Source organism: Lampris incognitus, chromosome 2 (genome assembly GCF_029633865.1).
Source record: "Lampris incognitus isolate fLamInc1 chromosome 2, fLamInc1.hap2, whole genome shotgun sequence".
Lineage (NCBI taxonomy): Eukaryota > Metazoa > Chordata > Actinopteri > Lampriformes > Lampridae > Lampris > Lampris incognitus.
Genome location: NC_079212.1, coordinates 29,582,216 through 29,608,290, shown reverse-complemented (window position 1 = coordinate 29,608,290; position 26,075 = coordinate 29,582,216). Strand labels below are relative to the sequence as shown.

Sequence of the window (26,075 nt, the reverse complement as noted above, 5' to 3'; positions counted from 1 at the left end):
GCCTACGATCTACACTCAAAATGGCCTGAACTCACCATTTCCGGCACTGTGACCTCACAGATCATCATCGACTTCCTGGACTCTCTTTTCTCTCGCTGGGGCCTCCCAAAGACCATCACCACTGACAACGGCCCTCAGCTGGTCTCTGCTGAGTTCACTGCTTATCTCGAAAGCAAGGGCATCCGTCATATACGCACTGCGTACTACCACCCCCAGGCCAATGGCGGCGTTGAACGTTTTCACCAGTCACTGAAGAACGGCCTCAGAGCACACATGGCCCAAGGGTGCTCTTTCACGCAGGCCATCCGTCACACTCTGCTGCACTGCAGGCCATCCGTCACACTCTGCTGCACTATCGGGCCACACAGCACTCGACCACAGGCGTCTCCCCAGCCTCTCTCATGCTAGGCCGGGAACTGTGCATGCCCCTTGACAGGCTCCGCCCCTCCACACCTCAGGCACCTCCCTCTGGGGTCAGAGCCTCAGTCACTCGTCAGCAGACGCGGATGAAGCAACGGTTTGACCAGTCAAAACGAACCAGGGTGCCAGACATCAATGTGTCAGACTGGGTCAGGGTCCGCAGGCCCCACAGGGTCAATAAAATGGCTTCATACTGGTCCTCTCCTCTCCAAGTCACCCGTCAGCTGGGCCCAGCCACTTACCTCCTCAGCGATGGCACTCGGTGGCACTCCAGTCGTCTACAGAGGTGTCAGCTCCGCCACACACAGCTGGTGACACAACCATAGCCATTTCCTCAGCATGGCGAGACGCCCCGGGGCTTCATGCAGCTCCTACACGGGCCCCAGACATTCCTGGGCCTCAGCTTCCCCTGCCTTCTCCCTCCCCACCTCGGCCTGCCCAGCCTCAGGCCGCCCCGCGACCTGTTCGCACACGTTTACGCCCTGGCCACCTAGAGGACTTTGTGTCAACCTTTCATGTTTGAAATCCTGCCGGGGGGGGGGGGGATGTTATGTCTGCACACATCGACAGTGCTGCAATTGATTTGGTGCTGTTCTATTGTGCTGGGATCGATTGGTGATGCCTGCGGGCTCTGGGTTGTTTGATCGGGTCTGCCTTTGATGCTGTGTCAGTCTAAATAAAGAATGCCACGGAGAGGTTGTGTCGAGCGACAGCGCTGTGTCCTGAAGTGATTTCTAAATACAATAATACCCCCTTTTCTCCCCAATTGTATCCGGCCTACCCCACTCTTCCGAGCAGTCTCGGTCGCTGCTCCACCCCCTCTGCTGATCCAGGAGGGCTGCAGACTACCTCATGCCTCCTCCGATACATGTGGAGTCACCAGTCGCTTCTTTTCACCTGGCAGTGAGGAGTTTCACCAGTACAGTGTCCATACTGTACACCAGGGGCACGTGGCATGTGGGAGGATCACGCCAGCGTCAGATCACGCTATTCCCCCCAGCTCCCCCCTGACCAGAGGAGGCGCCAGTGCAGCGGCCAGAGGAGGTGCTAGTGCAGCGACCAGGACAGTGCGGAGCTGGACCAGGACACATACCCACATCCGGCTTCACACACATGCAGGGTGAAAGTGTTGGCAGCAATCTGTGTACTTGATCATTTTGCCAAAGCTAGGCTTTTTGCAATACAGACATTTGATCTCTTCAGCCAGGTCAGGGTCTTTGCAGCGGCAAATGAGTTCTGGAAGGAGGTGGTCCATGAAGAAGACTTCAGCCTTGGGAACGGTTTCTAGTAGAAATGTCTCATCTCTCTGTAGCCGGAGAATGATGCTGCATGTCTTGGTCCACACCACGAAATCACAGATGTCCATTTGACAAACATACATCTGTAGTTGAATCTGTGTGTAATATGGGTGGGTAGGTCGCAGATAATAGTTTTCATCAAGGCAAAAGGATGCATCAGACTCTGACCCCTGTAGTCCCTTCTTGTACTTGTATGGGCACTTAATCTCCAGCACGCCTGTTCCACAGCAGTCATATGAGAATACCGCATCAGGAGAAGCAGCCAGGTATGGCTCATCTGCTTCCACTGTTAGACCCACTGCATTTAGATTAAAGTTAATGTGTTATCTTTTTCCTTTCTGTTTCGTAACACTGGCATGCAGTAGCTTCCATTTGTCTTCCCTACATGACAGCTGGAACAGTGAGATCGGTAGATTCATATTGCATTAACTGTTTATCAACACTTTCAGCTGAGGTGTCCTTACATTTGACAACCCTGTGAAAGCTACTGCCCGCTATACGTTCCACTCTGTGTATGTTCCATGTTGTGCACTTTGCCTGCTCTTTCGTCACATCCTGCAGGTGTTCCAGTCTGTTAGTTGTGCATTGCCTTCTCATTTTGCTATAGCTGGTTTTGCACTTCTCTTTAAGGTCAGCTGACGACAGGTCCCTAGCAAATGGGTCATACATATCTGTCAGGGGCTCAGGGAGTTCATATTCTGTTTCCGATGCTGTATCTGTGTCTGAGTCTGAGTCTGTGGCTGTGTTGATGGATGCAAACAGGGCAGCATTTGGCGTTTGTTTTTGAGGGCCTGGAGATCTTCAGTTGTAATTGCTGTGTGTTGGAAGAAATGTACAGTTTGTAAGCAATATGACATGAGAGGGAGTAATTTTACAATAACGCTATTATTTTATTGTTTATAATTTAGTTTTGCCAACAAACTAATGAAATTATTATAGGTTATAGGTTGCTACAATGCTACATTGCTACATTATAGGTTGCTACATTATAGGTTGCTACAATGTATGAAATAGAATGTAAACAAAAGATGGATTATTAATTCACAGGTAAAACTCCCACTGCACGTCACCATTAGTGCATCTCAGACTAAAAATCGTTTGGAACAAACGTATTTATCTGTTGAATCAAAAATTGGGATCAAAGGGATTAGTGTGGAATTAGGATAGAGTACCCCGCTCCTAATAAATAGGTTAAATTACAAGCTACTCTTAAGTGGCAGTATGGCCGATTAGCAATTATCAATATTTATTTTTGTTCTTTTTTGTTTTCATTCATTTTTCCACTTCTCGTTGACAAGTGTCTGCACACAACTAGTTAGTTCATCAAGAATCAACGCGTTACGCATCACTTGTGCAGCCAGTTCGCTCTTACCTACCTGGTATATTTTGGTGTGTTGGTGAGTGATGGACCCTCGGCAAGTCGGTGAGTTGTCTTTTTGGCCAGCTGAAGTTGATCTTCCTCAACTTTGTGGCTCCACATTCTTTCTCGACATATCCTTCCACTTACTTGTTTTGGAAGTGCAGGCAACCTCCTCCTCAGTGCGTCTCCGTCCTGTCAGCTCCACCTGACACATGATGGCTGCAGCATGACTGCAACAAGAGGCGAGGCTGGATAACATTAATAAAAGTGGGTGAGATAATGATCTCAAATTATCTGCTGTGTGATACCTACCCTGCCATGCATGTGCAGTTAGCCGTTAGAATGTACCCAAGGTCCTTATGCACGTAAACCCAGGCATCATAAGGTTTAGTCTTTTGGCCCTGTCTTTGGCTAGGTACGACATCTGCCCTCAAATGCAAAACTCCGATCCGCATCATAAAACTTTACCTCTTGCACATGACCACAGAGTACGTAATGATATGCATCTAGGGATTTGTATGCTCGCAGATTTAAACTTGGTATAAACACTGGGCTTCTCAATGAGATAGGTGTATATATCCGGCCATACGATTGCTGGCCACTTGGACATATGTAAAACCCATTCATTGTCTGGGATAGCGTAGGGATCTGGTAATTTCTCACCATTATCGAAAACTAATTTATTATTGTAATCGGCATGGTCCGAGCTACTCAGGCTTCTGATATAATCTGTGCCAGCCATTTCTTCACTGTCCCAGACCTTGCTAGCTGTCTTGCATATCATGTACAGTATGTTTACAGTAGCTGTCAAATTTTATTTAAATGTGGCAGGTCGTAAAGTAGCGTTAGTTAGCTTTTTGACCTTACCACCAAGCTCCTGATATGATCAAATAGCAAGAGGATAAACAGGCTCAATAATCAATCAGGTAAGATGAGCAAAATTCATAGATGTCAGCAACCCATAAAGGTTTCTGTGATTCGGCTGGCTCTTCTTAGCCAAAAATGTATTTGATTAACTTAGTGGGGTAATTTCATTCGGAGACCGAAAACTATAGAAATATACAATTATAAACTCATGCTTTTATTGAATGACAAGTTTAGTTGCTGATATTAAATTTTTCTTTCATCTAAATATTTTTTTCAGTTGATAATTTTTTTATTTTTTTTATTTTGTTGCTTCTACATGCCCGCGTTCTTGGCGGTAACCTGGCGGGCGGGAGGACCCAGCGTGCTGCGTGCCGCTCACACTGGGTCCCGTACTGGGACGCTTGTCCGCTCACACGACTCGCTACGTCCGACGTGAAGATGTACTCGTCGTGCATTTTCGCACTTTGTGCGTTTTTGAATCTTAACATCGCGTTCGCTGCGCAGCCCGATGGCAATTTAACAGGTGGGTTTCATGTGAAGGATGTCCGACTGTTTCGTCAGAACAGCGCTGTGTTTAACCCAGAGGAAATGCCCGAAAATTGCTGTTGTTTTTCCTCACTTTCGGCTTAAGTGTTTTTATTTTGTGACGGGCGAGTGAGTGTATGCGGCTGCTTTCTGCTGTTTTACGTGGTGTTGTTTATACAGCCCCATGTCTGACGATGAAATTGGGAAGTTAAGTCAGTTATTAAACATTTCCTCCTATATTACCATGCATCAAATATAATAACCCCCCCCCCTCTCTCAGCAGGTCACTGTCCGCGGCGTCTGACCGTGGTCCCATCACAGAAAGGGTGTCAGTGTGATGACGATTGTCCTGGACCCCACAAATGTTGTGTCTACGACTGTGGGGCCGTTTGTGTCCCCCCTGCCTTCAGTAAAACCCTACTACTTTTCCTCTAGTACAGCTGAAGTCTCTTTCTTTCAGTGTGCTTTGGCTTTGAGACGCTTACCTGACTCATTGCAAACTTTGGGTTGGGAAAAAAAAAGTCATTGAAAGAATGCCAGAGAAAACACAACTCCAGATGAAGATCATGTTTTATCCTCACGTTTCTGCTGCGTCTATACACCCATTATTGATTCGTGTGTTTTTTTCTGGCCTCCTTGTCCCTAAAGAAAAGCCAGGAGTGTGTCCTCGCAGAAAATGGGGCTCAGGAGTGTGTGCCGAGTACTGCTCCGATGACAGCGACTGTCTTAATGCTGAGAAATGCTGCCACAATGGATGTGGACACGAGTGCATCGAACCATACACAGGTTGGATGTGGGCCCAAGCGGCAACATCTTACAATAATCCTCTTGTACTGTCTCGTGCTCAGTAAACCAGGTGTAGAAATCATAAAACTAGGATCCTCTTGTACTATTTACAATGAATGAGCCTCTGGATGATCCCTTAAATCATTGCGAGCGTTTCATGTGTGAAGTAAATAAGTTATCTCGTACTGCAATAGCCACCATAATTCAGGCTGTCTTTTGTTTGCCTTAGTGAAGCCAGGCCGCTGCGCTCTCCCCCAGGGGACCAACATGTGCGCCGAGTACTGCTACCATGATGGTCAGTGTCCCGGGGAACAGAAGTGTTGCAGGACCACCTGTGGCCATGCCTGCAGTGAGCCTTGCTGACCAGACAACCAGAGATTATTGACATTCGTCTGTGGCCACCGTCCATCAACACTCAGTGCAACTTTTGTGTATTTTGGTTGGAAGAGATCGGATGAGTAAAGCATATTAATCTTTCTATTGTAGCATCACAAGATTTTTTTTCCCAAGGTTCCAAGATGCAGAATATGGTCTTTGAAACAACATTTGTGCATTAGGTTGCACAGTCAGTCAAATTCAACTTTTAATCCTGATCCTTGAATGGATATGAAATGTATTGTATTTTGTATTGGATGCATGTGGGGTTCGGGGATGTGGGGTATTTTGTGCTAGCTTGTATATGAACAAATAAAGCCATTTTTAGAAAGAATTACATTCCTGTGCATTTGTGACCTTGTCATTTGTTGGTCTCAAGTTTCAACCAATGTTTCTTTTATGGGCTTTTTTCAGCTGGAGCTTTGCTGCAAAAACAAATGATGAAATGCACCAAGAATGGAAAGTGCTTATGGGCAGCAAACCAAAGTCTGCTTTTAGAAGTGGCCAAGAAATTCTGCAGTTTTTAAAGATTCAGCATTGTTGCACCACATCCCAATGTCTAAAAATGCCACACCCATAGTTTGATAATAGCTCTGGCTTCGTAATTGATGGATTTAGTAGAAAAAAAGTTGAAATGCATTGAATAGCCAATGAGATGTATGGGTAATTACATAAATATAGATCAGTGCTTTGTAATTCAAGCTTTGTGCATCTCTAAAAACAAAGATTATGAACACCGTTTTGTCAGAGTAATGTATTCTGGCTTGGTATGCCTACATGTCTATTGAGACAACGGTTTGCAACTAACCAGACATGAGCACCATTAACATGGAATGCAAAATGATTTTTTTTGTTTTTGTTCCGCACTAGTGCCAAACATGTGCAGGGAAAATTTGCTGACCGGCCAAAGACAGAGACTTCTGTGTTTGTCCTCTCTAAGCTCGCCAGAGTTGGGGCCAAGGTTGTTTACACAGAAAAGTCCTGTAGCAGTGATTCTCTCAGCCGAGAGACAAATAAGGATTGAGCATCAGAGAACAGACTTCATTTGATCGATCAATCAATCAAGCTGCATTTTATAGCACTTTTCTAGTTGCAACAGTCACTCAAAGCACTTTGAAAATTACTGTGTTTTGTCCATCCATTTATTGGAAATACAAAAAGGAATACCCCAGTTTCCTTATACCACATTCACACTGCTCAATAATTTAAAAGAAACTTCAACAAAATCTTTGTGACGACAAACATGCATAATAGAGGATAAGTTTAATCATGATCAGTAGTATTAAGAATGCTTGGCATTCTTGACATTTCCCAAGGTTTTTCAAACAACCCCAAACACTTTAGTAAAAACAGCTGAGTTTTCAGTGGACTTTGCTGAAACTGCATTGTTGAACTGATTTGGAAATGCATCAGTTCCAAAAATCAAAGGCAACTTATCATAAGAGAAATCTGTAAATTCCTCCATTCAACAGTAAAGCCAAATATCAAACGAAATCAAACAAATAATTCAAACATAGTAATAGCTGTTGTGTTAATTTCCGTAGGCTACATATCATTCATGCAAATAAACAGATGGTTAAACCCAGGTTTGCAGCAGCCTGCTGATGCAATAAAGCACACTTCATGAACTGTTCTCTTTTATGAAAAATAGCACGGTTTGCTGTGTTAGCTCTTGTGGAACAATGCAGTGTAAACAGTTATGTGTTACATTTTTTGATAAGTTGGACATTTTTGAAGAAAACTGTTAAATAGACCTGCAAGACATGCATTAGTGTTTGTCGCATAAAAGCTATAACTCCCTTAAGGACAGTCTTTACTGTGACAAAATAAACCAAGAAATTACAAATAAGAGGCTAAAAATTTAATTTTGTTTTCAAAATTAAACATAATTTGAGGTGCTGTTGTGACTTGTATTGTCATACAAAGTCAAAATGATTGGACATGATTTTCTAAATTGTGGACTGAAAAATTATTTAACACCTAATATTACAGTTAAAATATGTCTGAATTATTTTTACCATATTGCTTTTGACTGAAAGTGTGTGCATTTAAAATTGAGTTAAAACAACATTTTGTTGCCTTTATAATTCCTATTTACATATTGTTGACAAGTTAATTCCCCCTGGTTGTGTTTTATAGTCAGCTCTATTGTTCTGCATTAATTTCAGTAATCATGCTCGGATACAGAAAAGGGCATAAAAGTGTTTTAGGGGCAATTAACATTCTTGACTATTCATCTTTCATTCAGCTGCTAAGTAACCTATTAAACTTGACATAAATAGTACTTAAGTAAATATAGTGATAAAAATAATAGTTGTAATATAATTTTCACCTATATTGCCTAAATGATATTTGATACTTTCACACTGCCTTTTTTTATAATGTGTTTTTCACCATTTTTGTTCTTGTTGAATAGTCATGTAAATTTCACACCCATACTCACAGAGCAATAGAATGTGCTGAGGGACGTTATGGCTATTTTCATTTAGCAGAATTATGGCTTTAAATGCAGAAACAGTAAAAAAAAAAACAACACCAACAGACATAAATCAACATTCAGAAAGATGTGCGACTTCATGTTCCTCTGACAAAGTCCTTATAATGCAACAAGAGCACTGCTTTGGTTCCTTCTACTTAACTTTCTCCATCCAGCTTCAGCAGTGGCAGACAAATGTTCGCATTTTGCTGCTCGTTACTCATTGCAGGAAAAATGCAGTGATGCCATCACAGTTCAGAGGAAGCTTCACTTTTTCTCCTTTCTTAAAAGCAGAAGCTTCAAGTTGACAGTTTTAAAAAATATCCCCATCCCAGTACCCGAACCAATTCTTCCCTGAATATATCACATATCTTACCTGCGGCTTGGTTAGAATAAAAAAACAAACAAACAACAACGACAACAAAAATAAAAAACTAGCATCAAGTTCTGAGGTGGCTCAGAGCAGTGGTACTCCTCTCAATCTGCGGATAACGTTGGCTATTCGTTTGGCGAGTCCCGGGCTGGGCTCCTCCACCTGGAAGGTCCGGGTCAGCAGGTTGTAGAGGGAGCCGTAGCCCACGGCCACCACGGTGCAGGTGAGGCAGATGACGTTGTAGGGCATGCTGAAATCTGGGGTGGGCAGGTTGACCAGCAGAGGCTCCGTGTAAATGCGTACAAAGTAATTGGACTCCTCCTTACAGGGGAAACTGAGGGTGGAGACATGATGGGTGGGAGGGGATGGGGGGAGTGGGCGGGACAAAAGCAGAGAGGGTTAAAAAAAATGTATTACGGTTGTCTCTGGGATTGTCGTCTTCCTCAGCCGTCAATCCAACAGCTACCTGAGAATCAGTGTCAACAAACAGTGCTCATCCATAAACAGCTGTACTCACAAGCTGCTGAAAAGTGGTCGTTCCTGGGTGCTGTTTGTATCCATAGCAACAACACTGGGTACCAACGCGCTGATAACAGATGACCTGAGGGAAAATTGGACATGTTTCAGTCATTCCAAAGCAGACCATAATCACTACCCCATATGTTGTTTGTGAGGCATTAAAATCTAAATGGTATGTTTCCTTTCTGGTTGTATCATGTTTTTTTTTTAAAGTGTAACTCCATACTCATTTTGGGCTTGTTTTTGCATGTTTTTGGGTGGTAACCCGATGACGTATTTTTGTACAATGATTCTTGTACACATGAACATCTTAAGGTGAACACCTACTCATTTACAACTTCATAGTGGATATAAAAAGTCTACACACTCATGTTAAAATGGCAGGTTTTTGTGATGTAAAAAAGTGCAACCAAGACAAATCATGTCAGAATTTTTTCCACTTTTTTTTTTTAAATTGCAAACTATAAAAATAAGGTGAAAAACAGTCAGAAACATTCTAGGGGCAAAAAAGAAAGACAAAACTTAAAATAACCAGGTTGCATAAGTGTGTACACCCTTTTATAATTGGGGATGTGGCTGGGTCCAGAATTAACCAATCACATTGAAATGCATGTTAAATAGTAGTTAGTATACACCTGCCATCAAATATCAATCAAATGTGCGAATCATAAATCAGATTTCCATACAGGATCGGTCAAGGCCCAGGTTACCAATGACCGCCACCAGTACGTTTGGCCAGCAGAGTGCCGGTGGAAACTATGCTACTGTTGGGCAAAGGAGAAGGAGAGGGGGGAGGCATATCCAGAGGCAGCGGGAGAGCAGGAAGGGTAGGAGTGTGGAGGTGAGTCATAACTTTGAATGTTGGCACTGTGACTGGTAAAGGGAGAGAACCGGCTGATATGATGGAGAGAAGTGTGTGTGTAAGAGACCAGGTGGAAGGAGACAGGCCCGTAGCCAGAAACATATTTTGGGGGGGGGGGGGGTCGGGCAACACTGCCGAAAGCTACTGGTAAATAAAATTCCCACACTGTATATTATAGCCTAATACCCAACCGTACGGTAAATGTCAACGTATTAATGGCCCATAGATAATCATCAATGCATTAATAAATAAAAGTGGGTCTTACCTTATAAAAGCAGGTCCAATCGTCTTTTTTGTCTGCAAAAGATGTCCAGTACCTCTTCCGGCGTCACCACAATGTCTCTGTGCTCCGAGAGCAATGTCTGTCCATTAAGCCGTCTTTCCGTCATTGTACTGCGCATTTTGTCCTTGATCCTCCCCAGACGGGAGAAACTTCTCTCGACATGGGCACTGGTGACAGGAAGCGTGGTCAAAACGCAGAGAAGCTTGAAGATGCTTGGAAACAACTCACTGTTACAGGCATTTAATGCCTCAATGCCTTTTGTGGAACATAAGTTGCATCTTTCCATGTATCCCGCCAGGTGTCAATTTCTGACTTCACAACTTCCAGATGCGGTGACACTTCATCAGGATACAGGTTGGAGAGCGCTTGAGCTGAGCTGTCGTTCAGCATGCTGACCTTAGATGGCAGTAAGGAGCAGAGGTTGGAGATCACATTTCTGTGTTTGCTGAAGCGTTCCTTCATCTGTGATGAATAAAAGTCACGCATGACTATGAAAAGCTTTTGCCGGTAGCCTTCAATGGATCCTCATTGCAGTCCATGCCTCTTCGTGGTCGAAATTCAACCCCATACTTGGCTGCTTGGGAAGAGGTCTTTTGGAAAATCTACCTGAACTCCATCTCAGAGTTAGCCCTCATCTCATCTACCTGCTTAATAACAGCATCAGCAGCTCAAACGCAACTCACCAAGTCACAATTTTCCTTCTGAAGGAAGGTGGACAGGTGGTAGGTTTTTGCAAGCATCTTCTCACTCACATTCATGGACAGCATTAATTCCGCATTGTCAATTGAATTAAAGAGCTGAGTGGCTTTGACAGATGTGTCCCCGGTGAAGGTTTCACTGATTTTCTGCAGGCTGGATCGCACAGGGTCTAAAAGCTCGTTGAATGTAAATATTGCGTCGTGGCGTTCGACCCATCTCGTTTCACACAACTTCGTCAGTCGCGTTTTCTTGCAGTGGGGTAAAAGACGCTCCGTCTCGTGTTGCAGACTGCATGCAGACCGCAAAGCCGAATCATGGAAAAAAGTGCAGATTTCCGAGACAATTCCAAAGCAATTTCGCACCATTTGTACAGTGCAGCACTTGTTTAGGACCAAATTCAAACTGTGGCTTGCACAGTGCACATAAACTGCTTGCTTGTGCTTCTCTTTGATTTTAGCTTGGGTACCATTTAAACGGACACTCATGGCAGATGCGCCATCGTATCCCTGGCCACGTAAAAACTGTAAATCAACGCCTGCATTCGTCAACTGACTTTCGATTGAATTGGCGATTGCCTCCCCGGTTAACTTCTCGATATCAACAAAGGACAAAAAAATCCTCTCTGATGCTATATTGGCTGTCATGCTGGTTCACGTATCTGACACAGACAGAAAGCTGCTCCCGCCCTGAAACATCTTTCATTTCATCTGCCAACACAGCGAAACACTGCGCGGAGTTTGCTTTCTGCACCAGTTTGTTTGTTATCACATCTCCAATTATGCTGATTATTTCATTTTGTACATCAGGACTGCAGTAGCTAGCGTTTGCTGCACATTTACTCAAGTGTTGTAACAGTACTGTGTCGCCAGATGTCGCCCTAAACCTGAGTAAAGCCCTGAAATTTCCGTCATTGTGAGTTGGCTCATTCAATGTCACTGGTCCTGAATCAATATCACCTCTCAGGGCGAGTTCTTGGCGACTGCAAAAAATCAACGTTGCAATGATGCTTTTGAGTTTTTCTCTGTTTTCTTGGACTCGCTTTTTTCTCTCAGAATCTAGCCTCAGTGAAATTGCATCCATTTTATTGCTGAGAACCATTTGGAAATTGTCCGCTTTCAAACATGCATCCATGTGATATGCCTTTTGTGTGTGGTCTTTGAACGTCTCTAAAGCATGTTTCCAGTCTGAGAAGTGGACATTAATTAGCTTGCCAGCTTTTCTGTGCCCTCCCTTGCCCACATGCTCGACTGCAAACGCAACACAGTGCTTACAAAAACAACCGTCGGACCTTGTTGAGTATACTAGCCAGCTAAACTGGTCAATCCCATGACGTTGGAAACGTAGTTTACCTCCTAGTTTTGAAGGGAATGTTTGTCCGATATTGGCCGTCCAGTCCAGTGAGTATATTTCTCTTCTCTGTTCGTCTGATATTTTCCCACCAATATAATCCACAAAGTCGTGTGAAAACGTTTCCGAGGTAGAGGACGGCGGGCTGGGTCTGCTAACTCTGGCTCCGTTTCCGAGGAGGAGGGCAGTGGATCTGCTAACACTTGCTCCGGAAAATCGGTAACGTTAGTGACCAGATCATCTGTAATGTTCTTGTTTTTCTTTTTTGAGTCGGGACACGTTGAAACAAAAAAATCACTGATTTTACGAATATTAACTTTACTGCTCTTGCCTGATTTACAGGTAGCTTTCGGCGGCTCCATTGCTTTTGAAAAGCAAACTATAGATCGACCATTTAGCTATCATAACCAGTGGCAGGTTGCTTAGCTGACTCGTCAGACCCCTGAGCCAATCAAAAGCGTGTGATTTTATTTGTTTTACGAAACAGACCAATAAGATACATCATGTTTGGAAACAAATTAACTGACAGGTTTAACGTCTGTCAGTCACGATAGATGCAGTGTATGAGTAGGCTAGAGGGGCGGTGACAAATAATCAAAACGATAACTAAATAATTATTGGTGCCTTTTCAGACGGGCCGTGGGGTTTCGGGGGGGGGGGGTTCAGACACGAAAACCACCTACCTGGCTACGTGCCTGGAAGGAGAGTAACGCCAGGAGCATTGGAGGTGGGTTCCAACTCTTCTACTGTGGTGTGGATGGGAGGAGAAATGGGGTAGGAGTAATCCTGAATGAAGTGTAAGTCAAGAGTGTGTTGGAGGTGAAGAGAGTGTCGGACAGAGTGATGAGTATGAAGCTGGAAATTGAAGGGGTGATGATGAATGTCTCAGCGTATATGCCCTGCAGATTAGGTGTGAGATGGAAGAGAAAGAAGAATTCTGGAGTGAGTTGGATGAAGAGGTGGAGAGTGTACCCAAGGAGGAGAGAGTGAATCAGAATCGTCAGAATACTTTATTCATCCCCGAGGGGAAATTGGGTAATTGGAGCAGGCTTCAATGGGCATGTTGGTGAAGGGAACAGAGGTAATGAGAAGGTGATGGGCAGGTATGGTGTCAAGGAGAGGAATGTGGAGGGACAGATGGTGGTGGATTTTGGAAAAAGGATGGAAAAGGCTGAGATGAATACATATTTCAAGAAGAGGGAGGAACACAGGGTGATGGAGGAAGGCGCACACAGGTGGACTATATCTCATACAGGAGGTGCATTCTGAAAGGAATTAGAGACTGCCAGGTGGTGGCAGGGGAGAACATAGCTAGGCAGCATCAGGTGGTGGTCTGTAGGATTCCTTTGGAGGTAAAGAAGAGGAAGAGAGTGAAGGCAGAGCCAAGGATCAAATGGTGGAAGTTGAAGAAGGAAGACTGTTGTGCGGAGTTCAGGGAGGAGCCAAGACAGGCACTAGGTGGTAGTGAAGAGTTGCCGGATGGCTGGGCAACTACTGCAGAAATGGTGAGGGAGACAGCTAGGAAGGTACTTGGGGTGTCATCTGGACAGAGGAAGGAAGACAGGGAGACTTGGTGGTGGAATGAGAAGTAAAGGCAAGTATACTGAGGAAGAGGTTGGTGAAGAAGAAGTGTGATAGTCAGAAGTGGTGTCAGGTGAAGAGAGAGGTGGCGAAGGCAAAGAGAAAGGCATATGGTGAGTTGCATGAGAGGTTGAACACTAAGGAAGGAGAAATAGACTTGTATCTAGTGGCTAGACAGAGGGAGTGAGCTGGTAAGGATGTGCAGCAGGCTAGTGGGATGGAGGATAGAGATTGAAATGTGCTGACAAGCAAGGAGAGTGTGTAGAGAAGGTGGAAGGAGTACTTCGTGGGGCTGATGAATGAAGAAAATGAGAGTGATAGAAGGTTGGATGATGTGAGGATAGTGAATCAGGAAGTGCGGTGGATTAGCAAGGATGAAGTGAGGGCAGCTATGAAGAGGACGAACAATGGAAAGGCGACTGATCCAGATGACATACCTGTGGAGGCTTGGAGGTGGTTAGGAGAGAGGGCAGTGGAGTTTTTAACTGGATGGTTTAACACAAACTTGGAAAGTGAGAGGATGCCTGAGGAGTGGAGAAGAAGTGTACTGGTACCGATTTTCAAGAATAAGGGTGATGTGCAGAGCTGTATTACCTACAGAGGTATAAAGTTGATCAGCCACAGCATGAAGATATGGGAAAGAGTAGTGGAAGTTAGGAGAGGTGATGATTAGTGAGCAGCAGTATGGTTTCACGCCACAAAAGAGCACTACACATGTGACGTCTGCTTTCAGAATTTTGGTGGAGAAGTATAGAAAATGTCAGAAGGAGTTACATTGTGTCTTTGTGGATTTAGAGAAAGCATATGACAGGGTGCTGAGAGAGGTGTGGTATAGTATGAGGAAGTCGGGAGTGGCAGAGATGTTTGTAGGAGTGGTGCAGGATATGTATGAGGGAAGTGTGACAGTGGTGAGGTGTGCGGTTGGAATGACAGATGGATTCAAGGTGGAGGTGGGCCCGAACCCGCTTGAGACCGACACCACAATGGATCTGGATATGTGCAACTGGCTAAACGAGGGTGCAAGAACCAAAGACCTGTTCTACCCATGCAGTGTCAAACCCTGAGCTCTGGACAGATGTTGCCCGGGGTAAAAGGAGAGTCAGACACAACAAACATAGTTCCACTAATGTCTCACCAGAGGCTCGGCTGGAGAACAGCTATACCGTTTTGGATAAGCTGCCTGTCGGTGAGAACAATGGTAATACCACAGCTAGCATTAGCACCGCTAACTCAGAAGCTAGCACCAAGATCCGTGCAGCCATGGCCTGTAATACAGCTAAGCCCATGAGGAGCGCCACACAGAGGTAAACAACAGATCAATAGCTGCTAAAGCTATGTCACATCATCGAAAAAGACAGCATCACAGCAGAACATGCACCGGACATTCAAAAAAGAAGTTAACCTAGTCAGACAAGACATCAAACCAATGATTCTACTGGTAAGTGACCATATAATCAGAGATGTTAAAAGCAAAGTTTTGAAAACTGCCTGTCTACTTACTCAACACTATGGTCCCAAACACTGCAACAAGAGTTATTCAACCACCCGGGCATGGACACACTTATTGTGCATGTTGGAACAAATTATACTCATCCTGGAATGACACATGGCTCAGAGCTGCTAAAAAGGGATTTCATACACCTAATGGACATTCAACAACACCTAATGGACATTCTGCAACAAGTCCCAGCTCCCATATTTGTGTCAGATCCAATCCCCACTTTCAGGAAATGAATTTCTGCTTTCTGCTCATGTCTCCCTCTGCTTACTGGGTATGGGCCCATTGCAGCTGATACAGCCCACCCCAGACAGCGAGGAGCAGCTCCAAGATCTGCAATTCCTGTTTTGTCCAGCCTCAGGAAAAACAAAGTGTACGCAAAGCACACAGCTACTTTATCTAACCTGACTCCAGTTGTACAGCAGCAGCCACAGCCTGTCGCAAAAAAATTGGCCAGATAATACGTTTAACACACGAAATTTAGTGTTACTAAACATCAGGCCTTTGACAGCAAAAACATTTTTAATCAGTCACAATCTCAACTCAATTTTATGTTTTTAACTGAAATTTGGTTAGACCAAGATAACAGTGCAACTGTTCTTCTCGAGTCATCCCTTTTGTGAGCGAAACCAGAATGCAGAAGAAAGGAGGTGGAGTTGCCATTTTGTTTAATGATTCGCTCCAATGCAAGAAGATAGCTTATGGAAATGTTGCTTCTTTTTAATATGTGGCTCTTCAGTTGAATTCCTCTTCTCGAGTTATATTTCTAAATATCTACAGGCCACCTATAATCCCATACAAATGCTGAGTAAGTGCATTGAACATGTCAATTATAGGATGTCTCAGAATTTTCTTCAATTTAACAAAGATAAAACTTAAGTAATTGTCTTTGGAGCCAAGGAACAACTATTAAAAGTCAGACTTCAGCTACAATCGGTAATGTTAAAAACCACAAACCAAGCCAGAAATCTTGGTGTAGTCATGGACTCAGACCTGAATTTCAACAGCCACATTAAGATAATTACAAAGTCAGCCTACTATCACTTAAAGAATAGATCAAGAATCAAAGGATTTATGTCTCAGCAGGATTTGGAATAAAACTTGTCCATGCATTACAGTAGTCCAGTCGACTCAACTACTGTAATGGCAACTTTACAGGTCTCATTCTTGATAAATAAATAAATCGGCCAAACAGCTGCAGCTGATTCAGAACACTGCTGCTTGAGTCCTTACTAAGACCAAAAAATTCGATCACATCACCCCAGTTCTGAGGTCCTTACACTGGCTTCCTGCCCATCAAAGAATTGATTTTTAAAAATCTGCCCTTGGTTTATAAAGTACTAAATGGTTTAGGGCCAAAATACATTTCTGATCTTCTGCTAAACTATGAACCATCCAGACCTCTAAAATTGTCTGCGACAGGTCTGTTTTCTGCCCCCAAAGTCAAAACCAAACACGGAGAGGCAGCTTTCAGTTTCTATGCACCACATATCTGGAACAAACACCCAGCAAACTGCAGGTTTGCTACAACTCTGTTCTTTTAAATCAGGGCTGAAGACGTTCATGTTTGCTGCTACCTTTTATTAAATCAAATGTGAAGCTTGTGATGATCATCTTACACTGCACTGTAACTTTTACTCTCCTGTTTTGTCTTGGATTTTTTTTCCTATCTTTTATTTGTATTTAAATGTCTTTTTGTTGCCTTACATTGCTTTTCCATGTTGTCTTCAATCAAGGCTGAAGAATTTCCTGTTTGCCGCTGCCTCCAATTAAATAAAATTCTAAGCTTTTGATTATCATCTTACACTGCACTGTAACTTTTACTCTTTTTATTTGTTTTTAAATGTCTTTATTGCCTTATGTTGCTTTTCTTAATGCCTTTTATGTTTTACGTAAAGCACTTTGCTGAAATGTGCTATACAAATAAATTTGCCTTGCCTTGCCTTGAAAATCTGTGGGGTGACCTGAAGAGGGCTGTGCACAGGAGATGCCCTCGCAATCTGACGGATCAAAAATGTATTTGCAATGAAGAGTGGGAAAATATTGCCAAGTCAAGATGTGCCGAGCTGATAGACTGCCATAAAATCAAAAGGCGCTTTAACAAAGTATTAATTTAGGTTCATCTGGACACAAAGTTTAGTGGGAGAAGGGTTTCATCACTCATCTAAGCGACTTCATCAGTCTCAGCCCACTGTAGTTATCCCTAACCTTAGAAACGGTACAGTTGCATAACGACCGAAACTGGCAATCGGTTTCATATGAAAATGCTGTGACCATTGAAGATTTACAATGGCCATGTGTACTATTCAGAGGATTGGGGAATAGCCGCAATCACAGCATTGTAAAATGGCAACCGATGTACTCTTAGGCCCCCCTCCTTGGTTCAGGGATGGCCGTTCCCTCTTCACATAGATGGCCTCTTTGACTCCCCGTTCAAATCAGCGCTCCTCCCTATCAAGGATGTGCATAGATAGGGAGGAACGCTGGTTTGAATGTGGCCATTGCAACTTGAATTAATGATCACTGCATTTGCATATGGAACTGATCGCCGGTTTTGGTCGTAATGCAACTGTGCTGTTTTTAAGGTTGGGGATACCTGCACTCAGCTGAGACTGACGAAGTCACTTAGATGAGTGATGAGACATTTCTCCCATTAAACTTTGTGTGTCCAGACGAACTGAGTCTACTTTCTGAGAATTCTTTATCTGGATGATTGAGCATGCATAAATAAATATTCATTTAAGCGTGTGCCCACTTATGCAACCAGGTTATTGTTAAGTTTTTAATTTTAATTTTTTTCCTCTATAGGGGAAAAAAATAAAAAGATTTCAGTTTGTTTTTCACTTGACTTTTATAGGTTGTAATTTGACATTAAAGATGGAAAAATTTCTGATGTGATTTATCTTGGGTTTCTTTTCTTTCTTTTTTTTTTTTACATCACAAAAACCTGCCATTTCAACAGGGCTGCGAAGACTTTTTATATCTACTGTAGTAGATGGGTTACTGAGCCGGAGTTTGTGAGGTGAATACTGATATCAGCACATTTTTGTTCAGCTGCTGACAATATGAATGGTCTTATTGTATTTCATAAGTGAATAGCAGTACATAGAAATAAAAAAAACTGATAACAGAATTTGATGTGGAGTTACTCTATAAATCACCGTCAAAACTAAATGTCCTGAGAATGACCCCCCCAATGCTCACCCAACATAAAATCCATGGTTGGGGTCAGGGGTGTATTCTGTCCATTTCAGCAGTGCTCTCTCAAATTCAACGGTGACCTCAGTGACAGAGTTGGGGGGAAGCTGAACCAGCATTTCCAACAGATGGGGTCTCACACGGTCTTTAGATGGCTGGTAGTGGATGTAGCCTGGCAGATATAAAAGTATGTTCATCACCAGTAAATAACAACAAAAACAAGTGATCAGAACATAAAAACGATCTACAAACGAAGTGTTGTGTCTTGAGCGGCACAACTACAGTCAGGGGAGCGAAAGGAAAGGTGAAGAAGTTTGAAGGAAGAATGAGTTTAAGTATTTACAAATACGGCTCATCTGCGCCTTCCTGTGGTCAAAGGCAGCATCTGCTCAGAGACGTTATCTCAGATTTTAATTAACACAAACCCTTGTATGAGTGTGTCTACACGTGTATTTGAGTGTCCGCGTGTGTGTGTGTGGGGGGGGGGGTGAAGTGGGACGATGGGGTTGGGTGCAGCCATTACAATTATGTCCCATTTGTAATTGTAAAGACTATTTTGAATCTCTTAACCAAACAGATACTTGATAATGAAAAAGGAAACAATTTTGGACAACCTTGTGAATGCAGAGAAAATTACCAAAAAAAAAAAAAAAAAAAAACAACAACTCACTGGGCTTGTTGTCCTTCCCCTTGCTGATGACAGTGAGTGTGTGGATGTAGAGGCGCAGGTACCATGGCACAATGTCCAGCAGCAGCACGGGAAAGGCCCTGTAGGGGTGGTTGTTGTACATCAGAGTGTGGATCTCTCCAGTCTGCAGCCCGAAACCAGCCACGTAGCGCTCTCCATGGAGGAGAGGCCGCAGCATGTCCCCTGTAGGAGGAAAAGGGTGGTGGGAGGATGGACGGTGGGAAAGACAGGGAGGTTCAGAGGTTAGCCATGTGGATAATTTGTCAGACCAAAGAGATCTGACAGCAAAACATTCCTCCTGGATTCACTCACATAGTACAGAAATGATGAGAAAATGTGTCTGATAGACAAAAGAGATGGATATGTGAGGCTTCTTAGGAAACGAACAAAAAAAAAAGTTATTTTTTTGTCATCGCTCCCTCAGTTGCTATAAACCAATCAAAATCTTATGGGTGAGGTATGTAAGACCAAGAGCAGAGGGAAGGGACATTTTGTTTTGACAGTCAAAGTAGTTCATAGACATGGTCACGCCATTTTCACAACAGTTACCAAAAACTTCAACTTTGCAGATGTTAACAACCACAACACAATACAAAGATGAACCATAGTAAGAGTTTAATTTTGGTGGAAAATCTGGATGATGTTTTCACATTTTATTTGATTCTGAACAAAGTAAGTCTATTTTGACACATTCCAGTGATTTTGTTTTCCAAAAAAAAAACAACAAATTCTAATTTTCTTTTTGTAGTGTCCATACTGAAGGCAGTAAGCAAAGCTTCTGAACATGTCTTGTCCACAGGGCACGTGAGACTAGGAACTGAGGGAGAGCAAATGAAACCATGTAAATGAACAGCTTCAACCAATATTAAATGAACCTTAATCAACCTTCTGTTTAATTGCAGTTTCCTCACGTTAACATTCACAAAAACAATAATCTAGCCTTTTGGTCTGACCATAATTTGAAGTGCATCCTCTGAGCTGTTGGTTAAAGTTGCAAGAAGGCATTTTTCGCCGACTATTTATCAGCCTCAATTTACTTTTTATGCCTCTATAAATGACTCGATATAAGCAAATGAGACCATCAGCAAAAAGATTAGATATTGCTTTATAATTATTCCAATTACTTGTCTCCAGGTCGGATTCCCTGGCAGACAAACAGGCTACACAGCCACAATTAAAGATACATTACTTCATCGCTGCATATTTAGGAAACACCTGTTTTTGCAAAACAACAGTGCATCTCTCCCTCGTCTCTCCAAAACAAATGCACAAGCTACCAGACGGTAAATGTAGATCTTTGGTGAGACGATGCAATGATTACACGAAATGAAGTCGTTCTTCAGAGAAACACCACCGCTCTCATCCACAGGGATAAGTAAAAGTCAACAAAAATCAAAACGTTCTCGCAGCAGCTGTAACATTTTCACCCTGATTTTTATCTTTTTAATTGGCAATGGATCACAAAACGGCAAATGCTGCCGTGTGAGCGGTGGCCCCTTCATTTGACACTCACCTTCACTGGATTTCCAGCGCAGCAGCATGTTGAGGGTGCGCATGGTGCCAAAGGTGGCCTGCTGAGTCAGGTCGTAGACTGAATAGGTCCTCCTGTCCCCCAGCACCACCGCTTGGCTCAGCAGAGGAGTGGCTGGACTCAGCTCGAACTGCTTCCCCTGTAAACCACAGCAGCACCGTGACTAACACGCCATTTCTGCCACCACACCAATGCATGCTTGTCTGTGAGGTGGGTGCCTCATGGACAAAAAGAAAATTACAGATGGATGGATAATCCGCTATATCTGGTTTAATTCATTTATTTATTCTTAAGAATTTTTGCTCTCTTGGAACAGTTTGTAGGGGATAATGACAGGAACGCAGCATAAAAAGTAAAATAAAAATGACAGGTAAAACGGTGTTTCCTTCGAGCTATATTTCTGTGAAATCTAGAGTTGCAAATAAGAAAAACTGAATGGTGCAAGAGAAAGTAAAAAATCTGAAATATGGAAAAAAAACACTAAGTTGAGAGTGTAAATACGATGTTTATAAAAGACTTAGAAGAGAACATGCAATTAAGAACGATGGAAAACGATTTTTATATGGGAAATAAACATGTCAACCTTGTTCTATTTTCTCTTGTTTTGTGATAACAGGTAAATTATCAAAACACTTAAAACCAGTTAGTGGTCTTTTTTTTCGACATTTTTGAAGTCTGCTTATATTTTGCTTAACATTTGGACTGAAACACATCCATTCATAAATTCAAATTGAACTCATAGTGTAGCAGATAAGTGGTTTTCACTATAGTTCGCTGAATCCCTGGACCCTGCCTTGGCAAATGCGTCAAATGTTTGTTGCAACTCATCCTCCTATTATGCCTCTTGATCATTTTGCATTTAGAGGAATACATGTTTTGCTGAAATAACTTGTCGATCATTAAGAGTGGAGGATAACAGGTAAAGCATAACATGGTGAAGTTAAATCTTCGCTAACCTGAGGATTGTCTGTGATGTCGATGTAGACTTTACTGGAGGAGGCCAGTGGGCAGGCCTCAGTCAGGGTCCGGGAGAACATCTTAAACAGGGACCAGTCTGAATGAAACAAACAGACAGAGTTCAACAGGCTGAAAATATGCAATATCTTTTTTTCCTTCTTCTTCTTGCAGACAGCCAACTCCTCGAATTAAACCAGCCCAGATCTGGCCAAGTCAAGAGTACTGAATAAAGAAATGGCAGGCTTGTATCTATGGGGGGGTGAAAGCGCACCTCGTTTGCCCTGTCCAGAGGTGTGCCAGTCGAAGACCACATTCAGCGTCTGCCTCAGCTCCCAAGACGTGGCTTTGCACTGCCAGTCCTGACACACAGGTCTGATGTGCATTGCCTGGGAGTGGAAACTACTGTGGAAGAGTTTCTCAGACTTCATCAGCACAGCCAGACCAGCCTAGAAGTGAGCGAGCACCACATAAAAAATGGCTAATTAAAACATCTTTATTTGAAGGCAAACAGGTACTCCATCCAGGTTTCACATTTTTAATGTTTAGGTTTATTGTTCAGGTGAAGAAAAAGGAGCAGTAAGGATGATAAAGGTGAAAAAGTTCTAGCAGGATTCAATCTAGGCCTGTGGGATGGCGTGTGGCTCCAGATTGGAGGGGACATAATCACTCTCAGTGTCTTCGGGTACGAACAGAACATTTTGTCAACATATTAAAATTGTTTCTGGAATGGTGCATTATTACTGTAACTTAAGATAGAAATGACTGGATAGAGGGGTATTTACATATGACTATGGTCTCAAGTGTGTGCACGCGTGCTGACACACACACACGCACACTACACACACACACCTTGGAGCCACATGGCAGGAGTTTCTTCCATGGGGTCAGATTTTCAGTGCAGACGATCTCACGTGGCAGAGTTGCATAGCGAAGGAAGCGGTGATCTGTCACTGTATGGAAAAGACATAATGGAATAAATTGTCAGTATGCAGTGTCATGCCCATGTGCAATAATAATACTATGAACCAGCTGTAATCATTAACCAAGATCAACCTCCACTCAACCTTTCCACCCCTTATTCAAACCCCTTCCGTCCCCCACCACCACCACACCATTATGGCTTTGTTGTTGGTTAATTCTTCAATCTTTTTTTTTTAACTAGTATGTCGTTTCTTTGCCTTCATTGTGAGGCACTTTGTGAATCTGTTTTACAAAAGGTTTAAAGTCAAGTCAACTCCATTTTATTTTTATAGCCCAATATCACAAATTACAAATTTGCCTCAGTGGGCTTAACAGAAACACAACATCCTGTCCTTAGACCCTCTCATCGGATAAGAACAACTGAAATAGTTAAAGCTGAAATAGTAGTAGTAGTAGCATTAACAATAATTCTCTTGCTTTGTTAATTAGCATTAACAAAGCAAGAGAGATTGAGATGGCTTGGACATGTGTGGAGGAGAGATGCTGGGTATATTGGGGGATGGATGCTGAATATGGAGCTGCCAGGGAAGAGGAAAAGAGGAAGGCCAAAGAGGACGTTTATGGATGTGGTGAGGGAAGACCTGCAGGTGGCTGGTGTGACAGAGGAAGATGCAGAAGACAGGAAGAAATGGAAATGGATGATCTGCTGTGGTGATCCCTAAAGGGAGCAGCCAAAAGTAGTAGTAGTAGTAGTAGTAGCATTAACAATAATAAAAGCAACAACAACAGCTCAACGCCACTAGCTCATGAAATCTACCTAAAGAGATTCTAGAAACATAAGCTGTTAACATGTCTGAAGGAGACTTACCATTGCCAACACCCAATGGTTTGAAGGAGGCACTAGGCTGAACGGTGTTGGTGGAGTCAATGAAGTTCAAAGACGCACAGAAGATCCCTGACAAAACATTAGTGAGCTCCTTCCATGCACCATCCACGCTAAAAAGGTTACAAAGGGGTAAAATGAGAGCAAATTGATACACTGACATGTTGGATAAATGACACTGCATGACATGTGGGAATTATTTATGTCTGTTTCATGTTCATGAAGTTGTGGGAATATGGTGAATATGTTGAATATGTGGGAATTATTTATGTCCGTTTTATGTTCTTGAAGTTGTAGGAAATGGAAATGGTAAATAAGTTTTTTTTCACAGCATTCTTTTCGCTTCATTTACATGATATCAAAAAATTTTGTCAGCTTGAAAATACATTTAAATTCATGTTCAGTTGTCACTTTCCCTTAATTCTAGTGCTATCTTTTTTGATTTGACATCAAAATATATCCCCACTTTAAGTCTTGACTGATTCAACCTATAACATTTTCACGACAATTCAACATCTTCCTGGGTCAGACCAACTGGTAACATTGAGTGATTCAGGTAACAGATAAATTATTTCCCCAGCCAAATGTGATTTGACTCTCCAAACCATGAAGTTCCCTGCCAGGCTGATATATCAAGTCAATTTAGCAGCCTCAGGCAAAAAATACCATATTTTATCTGCTGTTCAGTAGCAATTTCCTGGTTGCAGAACTTTTGTTTACTCATGTCTTTGAATCTCTGCAGCTTACATTTGGTTGTACTTACTCCGTTACAGTGTCCTGGAACCAGACCCACAGCTCAGCCCCTGGGGGCGAGGGCAGGAAGGGCTGCCCCCACTGCATGGTTCTCCAATAGCCTTGGGTGAAGGAAATGTGGAGTTCTCGCACTGAGAACTTGGATATCACCTGGCCAAGACACTTGGGAAACAGCCGGTAGTGGGATACTAAGGAATGTCAAGATTAGAAAATAATAACTTTATTGATCCCTGTGAAGGGCAAGAAAAAAACAGTGGCATACAACCTGTGTGTAAAGTATATCGCATAGTACATGGTATAATGTGACATCCTCTATCTAAACAATGAACAGAGAAAATTATCTAATGTCATCAATAAAAATAACCTATAAGTATCAATAACACATAGTCCCAGACACGATACGTACTACAAGTAAAACGTCTTCCTATGTTAAGGTCAAGTCAATTTTATTTGTATAGCCCATTATCACAAATTACAAACTTGCCTCAGTGTGAAATGACATTTTGCATTGAGTTAGTAATGATGGCTAATAAAGCCAGGGATAAAGGGCTGGGCACTTGGCATGTCCTATCTTCTAACAATTCACAAATATGCATTTGTGTTTGTATTGTGATGATGTATAGTAGTTACAACAAAAATTTGAACCAACAATCTGTTTAATCATTTACACTAAAATGAACTGATTTTATTGAGCAAAAATCAGGAACAATGGTGCCCTGTGTAGTGGTAAAGCTTAAGGATAGGGAAATTATTCAGCAGACATTTATTTTATGTATATGCCATTTCTGTACATTATTGTAGCCCATAGCTTATGCAACCCAGCCTTGTTTTATATTTGCAGTTAATGCAATATAAGAATAGCCTAAGCAAAAACACAACATCATTATATAACAGAACCAGGAGTAGATTTAAATCAATCGCTGACTGCACTGCAGCTGCACAGGGTGCGAACATAAGAAAGCAAGTAGCCGAGTGCCTTTGTATTAAGGATGCAGAGACCATCATCAATGACTTACCTTTTTTGCCTCCCATGAAGTCTGTGTCCCACAGGGTGCGAAACTGGAAGCTGGCGGAAATATCACCGGAGTGAAGCGGTCTAATGACCAATTCTTCCTGGAAATCGTCTGTAGGATGCTGCGTGGACGATGTGTCCGTGGTTTCGCTGACGGAGAAGGCTGGACTGTGGTCCGGAGCCTCATCCGGAGTCTCCCCCTCTACTTCGGTGGCTTCCCATCGCCTCTCCTCCGGCGGGGACTTGGCCGGCTGCTCCCCTGTGACTGCGGATGCCGACGCCTCGTCTGCCTGGACTGTTTGTGCATTATTGACCACAACGGTATCCGCAATACCGGTAGAGTTTGTTTTTTCAGTAGCTGCCACAGTCAGTACTGAAATACAATAAACAATTGCCAGACCAAGGAAAATGCACCTGTACGCTGCCATTTTTCCCCCTACGGTCGACTGACTACTTCCGTATCTTGACGTCACAAGCTCAGTCGACCAATGGGCTGCTGGCAGTACATAATGAGAATCATCGTTGTATTAATCTGCGCATTATGACTGAATTGAAACGATTTGCTTTGTTTTAAGCAGTAATTTCTCAGTTTCGTAAATGCAACATCTTCTTAATTTGATACCCAGTAATTTAATATGTCACTACTGGCATAATTAAAATGATTTAAAGGATGCTCTGTCTGCATCAGGCTGGTTTGGTGGTTTGAAGTAAATATGATAGGCGCTGGTTTACGATCTGACAACATAAGCCACATTTTACTCAAAATAATTGAACAAACGTATCCTTGGTAAATATTTGATAGATAAACTATAAATTCTGCTAGGGTCTATTTTACAGAGATCTGGAACAAATTGAAAACATAT

The 26,075-nt window shown here is 42.8% G+C and overlaps 2 protein-coding genes across 3 annotated transcripts; one reads left to right on the top strand and one right to left on the bottom strand.

Moving 5' to 3' along the window:
• Positions 1–4,323: 4,323 nt before the first annotated feature.
• Positions 4,324–5,964, top strand: wfdc2 (WAP four-disulfide core domain 2). Of its 2 annotated transcripts, none has more exons than XM_056274881.1 (4): positions 4,324–4,468; positions 4,751–4,879; positions 5,119–5,256; positions 5,486–5,964. In XM_056274881.1, the coding sequence occupies exons 1-4, from the start codon at positions 4,384–4,386 to the stop codon at positions 5,617–5,619; spliced, it is 486 nt and encodes a 161-aa protein (XP_056130856.1). In that variant the 5' UTR covers positions 4,324–4,383; the 3' UTR covers positions 5,620–5,964. The 2 variants fall into 2 exon arrangements, with proteins under 2 accessions (XP_056130856.1, XP_056130857.1); XM_056274882.1 differs by having other exon boundaries at positions 4,326–4,468; positions 4,754–4,879.
• Positions 5,965–8,222: 2,258 nt separating this feature from the next.
• pigt (phosphatidylinositol glycan anchor biosynthesis, class T) lies at positions 8,223–25,732 on the bottom strand. Its single transcript, XM_056299214.1, has 12 exons — positions 25,699–25,732; positions 25,217–25,585; positions 24,211–24,388; positions 23,433–23,560; positions 22,493–22,593; positions 21,915–22,089; positions 21,643–21,740; positions 20,669–20,825; positions 19,138–19,338; positions 18,474–18,639; positions 8,998–9,081; positions 8,223–8,814 (listed from the first exon to the last, which is right to left on the bottom strand). Exons 1-12 carry the CDS (start codon positions 25,730–25,732, stop codon positions 8,565–8,567), a joined length of 1,941 nt encoding a protein of 646 aa, XP_056155189.1. The 3' UTR covers positions 8,223–8,564.
• Between the last annotated feature and the right edge of the window lie 343 nt (positions 25,733–26,075).

What these genes read in the sequence shown, in the direction of transcription:
- pigt (XM_056299214.1), bottom strand. Translation starts at nt 25,732, where the DNA reads ATGATTCTCATTATGTACTGCCAGCAGCCCATTG. An exon ending in GGGGAAGGACAACAAGCCCA is followed by an intron (nt 18,640 to 19,137) that starts GTGAGTTGTTGT and finishes TATATCTGCCAG; the next exon opens with GCTACATCCACTACCAGCCA. An exon ending in AACCATGGATTTTATGTTGG is followed by an intron (nt 9,082 to 18,473) that starts GTGAGCATTGGG and finishes ATTTTCCCTCAG; the next exon opens with GTCATCTGTTATCAGCGCGT.
- wfdc2 (XM_056274881.1), top strand. Translation starts at nt 4,384, where the DNA reads ATGTACTCGTCGTGCATTTTCGCACTTTGTGCGTTTTTGAATCTTAAC. An exon ending in GCCCGATGGCAATTTAACAG is followed by an intron (nt 4,469 to 4,750) that starts GTGGGTTTCATG and finishes CCCCTCTCTCAG; the next exon opens with CAGGTCACTGTCCGCGGCGT. An exon ending in GTGCATCGAACCATACACAG is followed by an intron (nt 5,257 to 5,485) that starts GTTGGATGTGGG and finishes TGTTTGCCTTAG; the next exon opens with TGAAGCCAGGCCGCTGCGCT.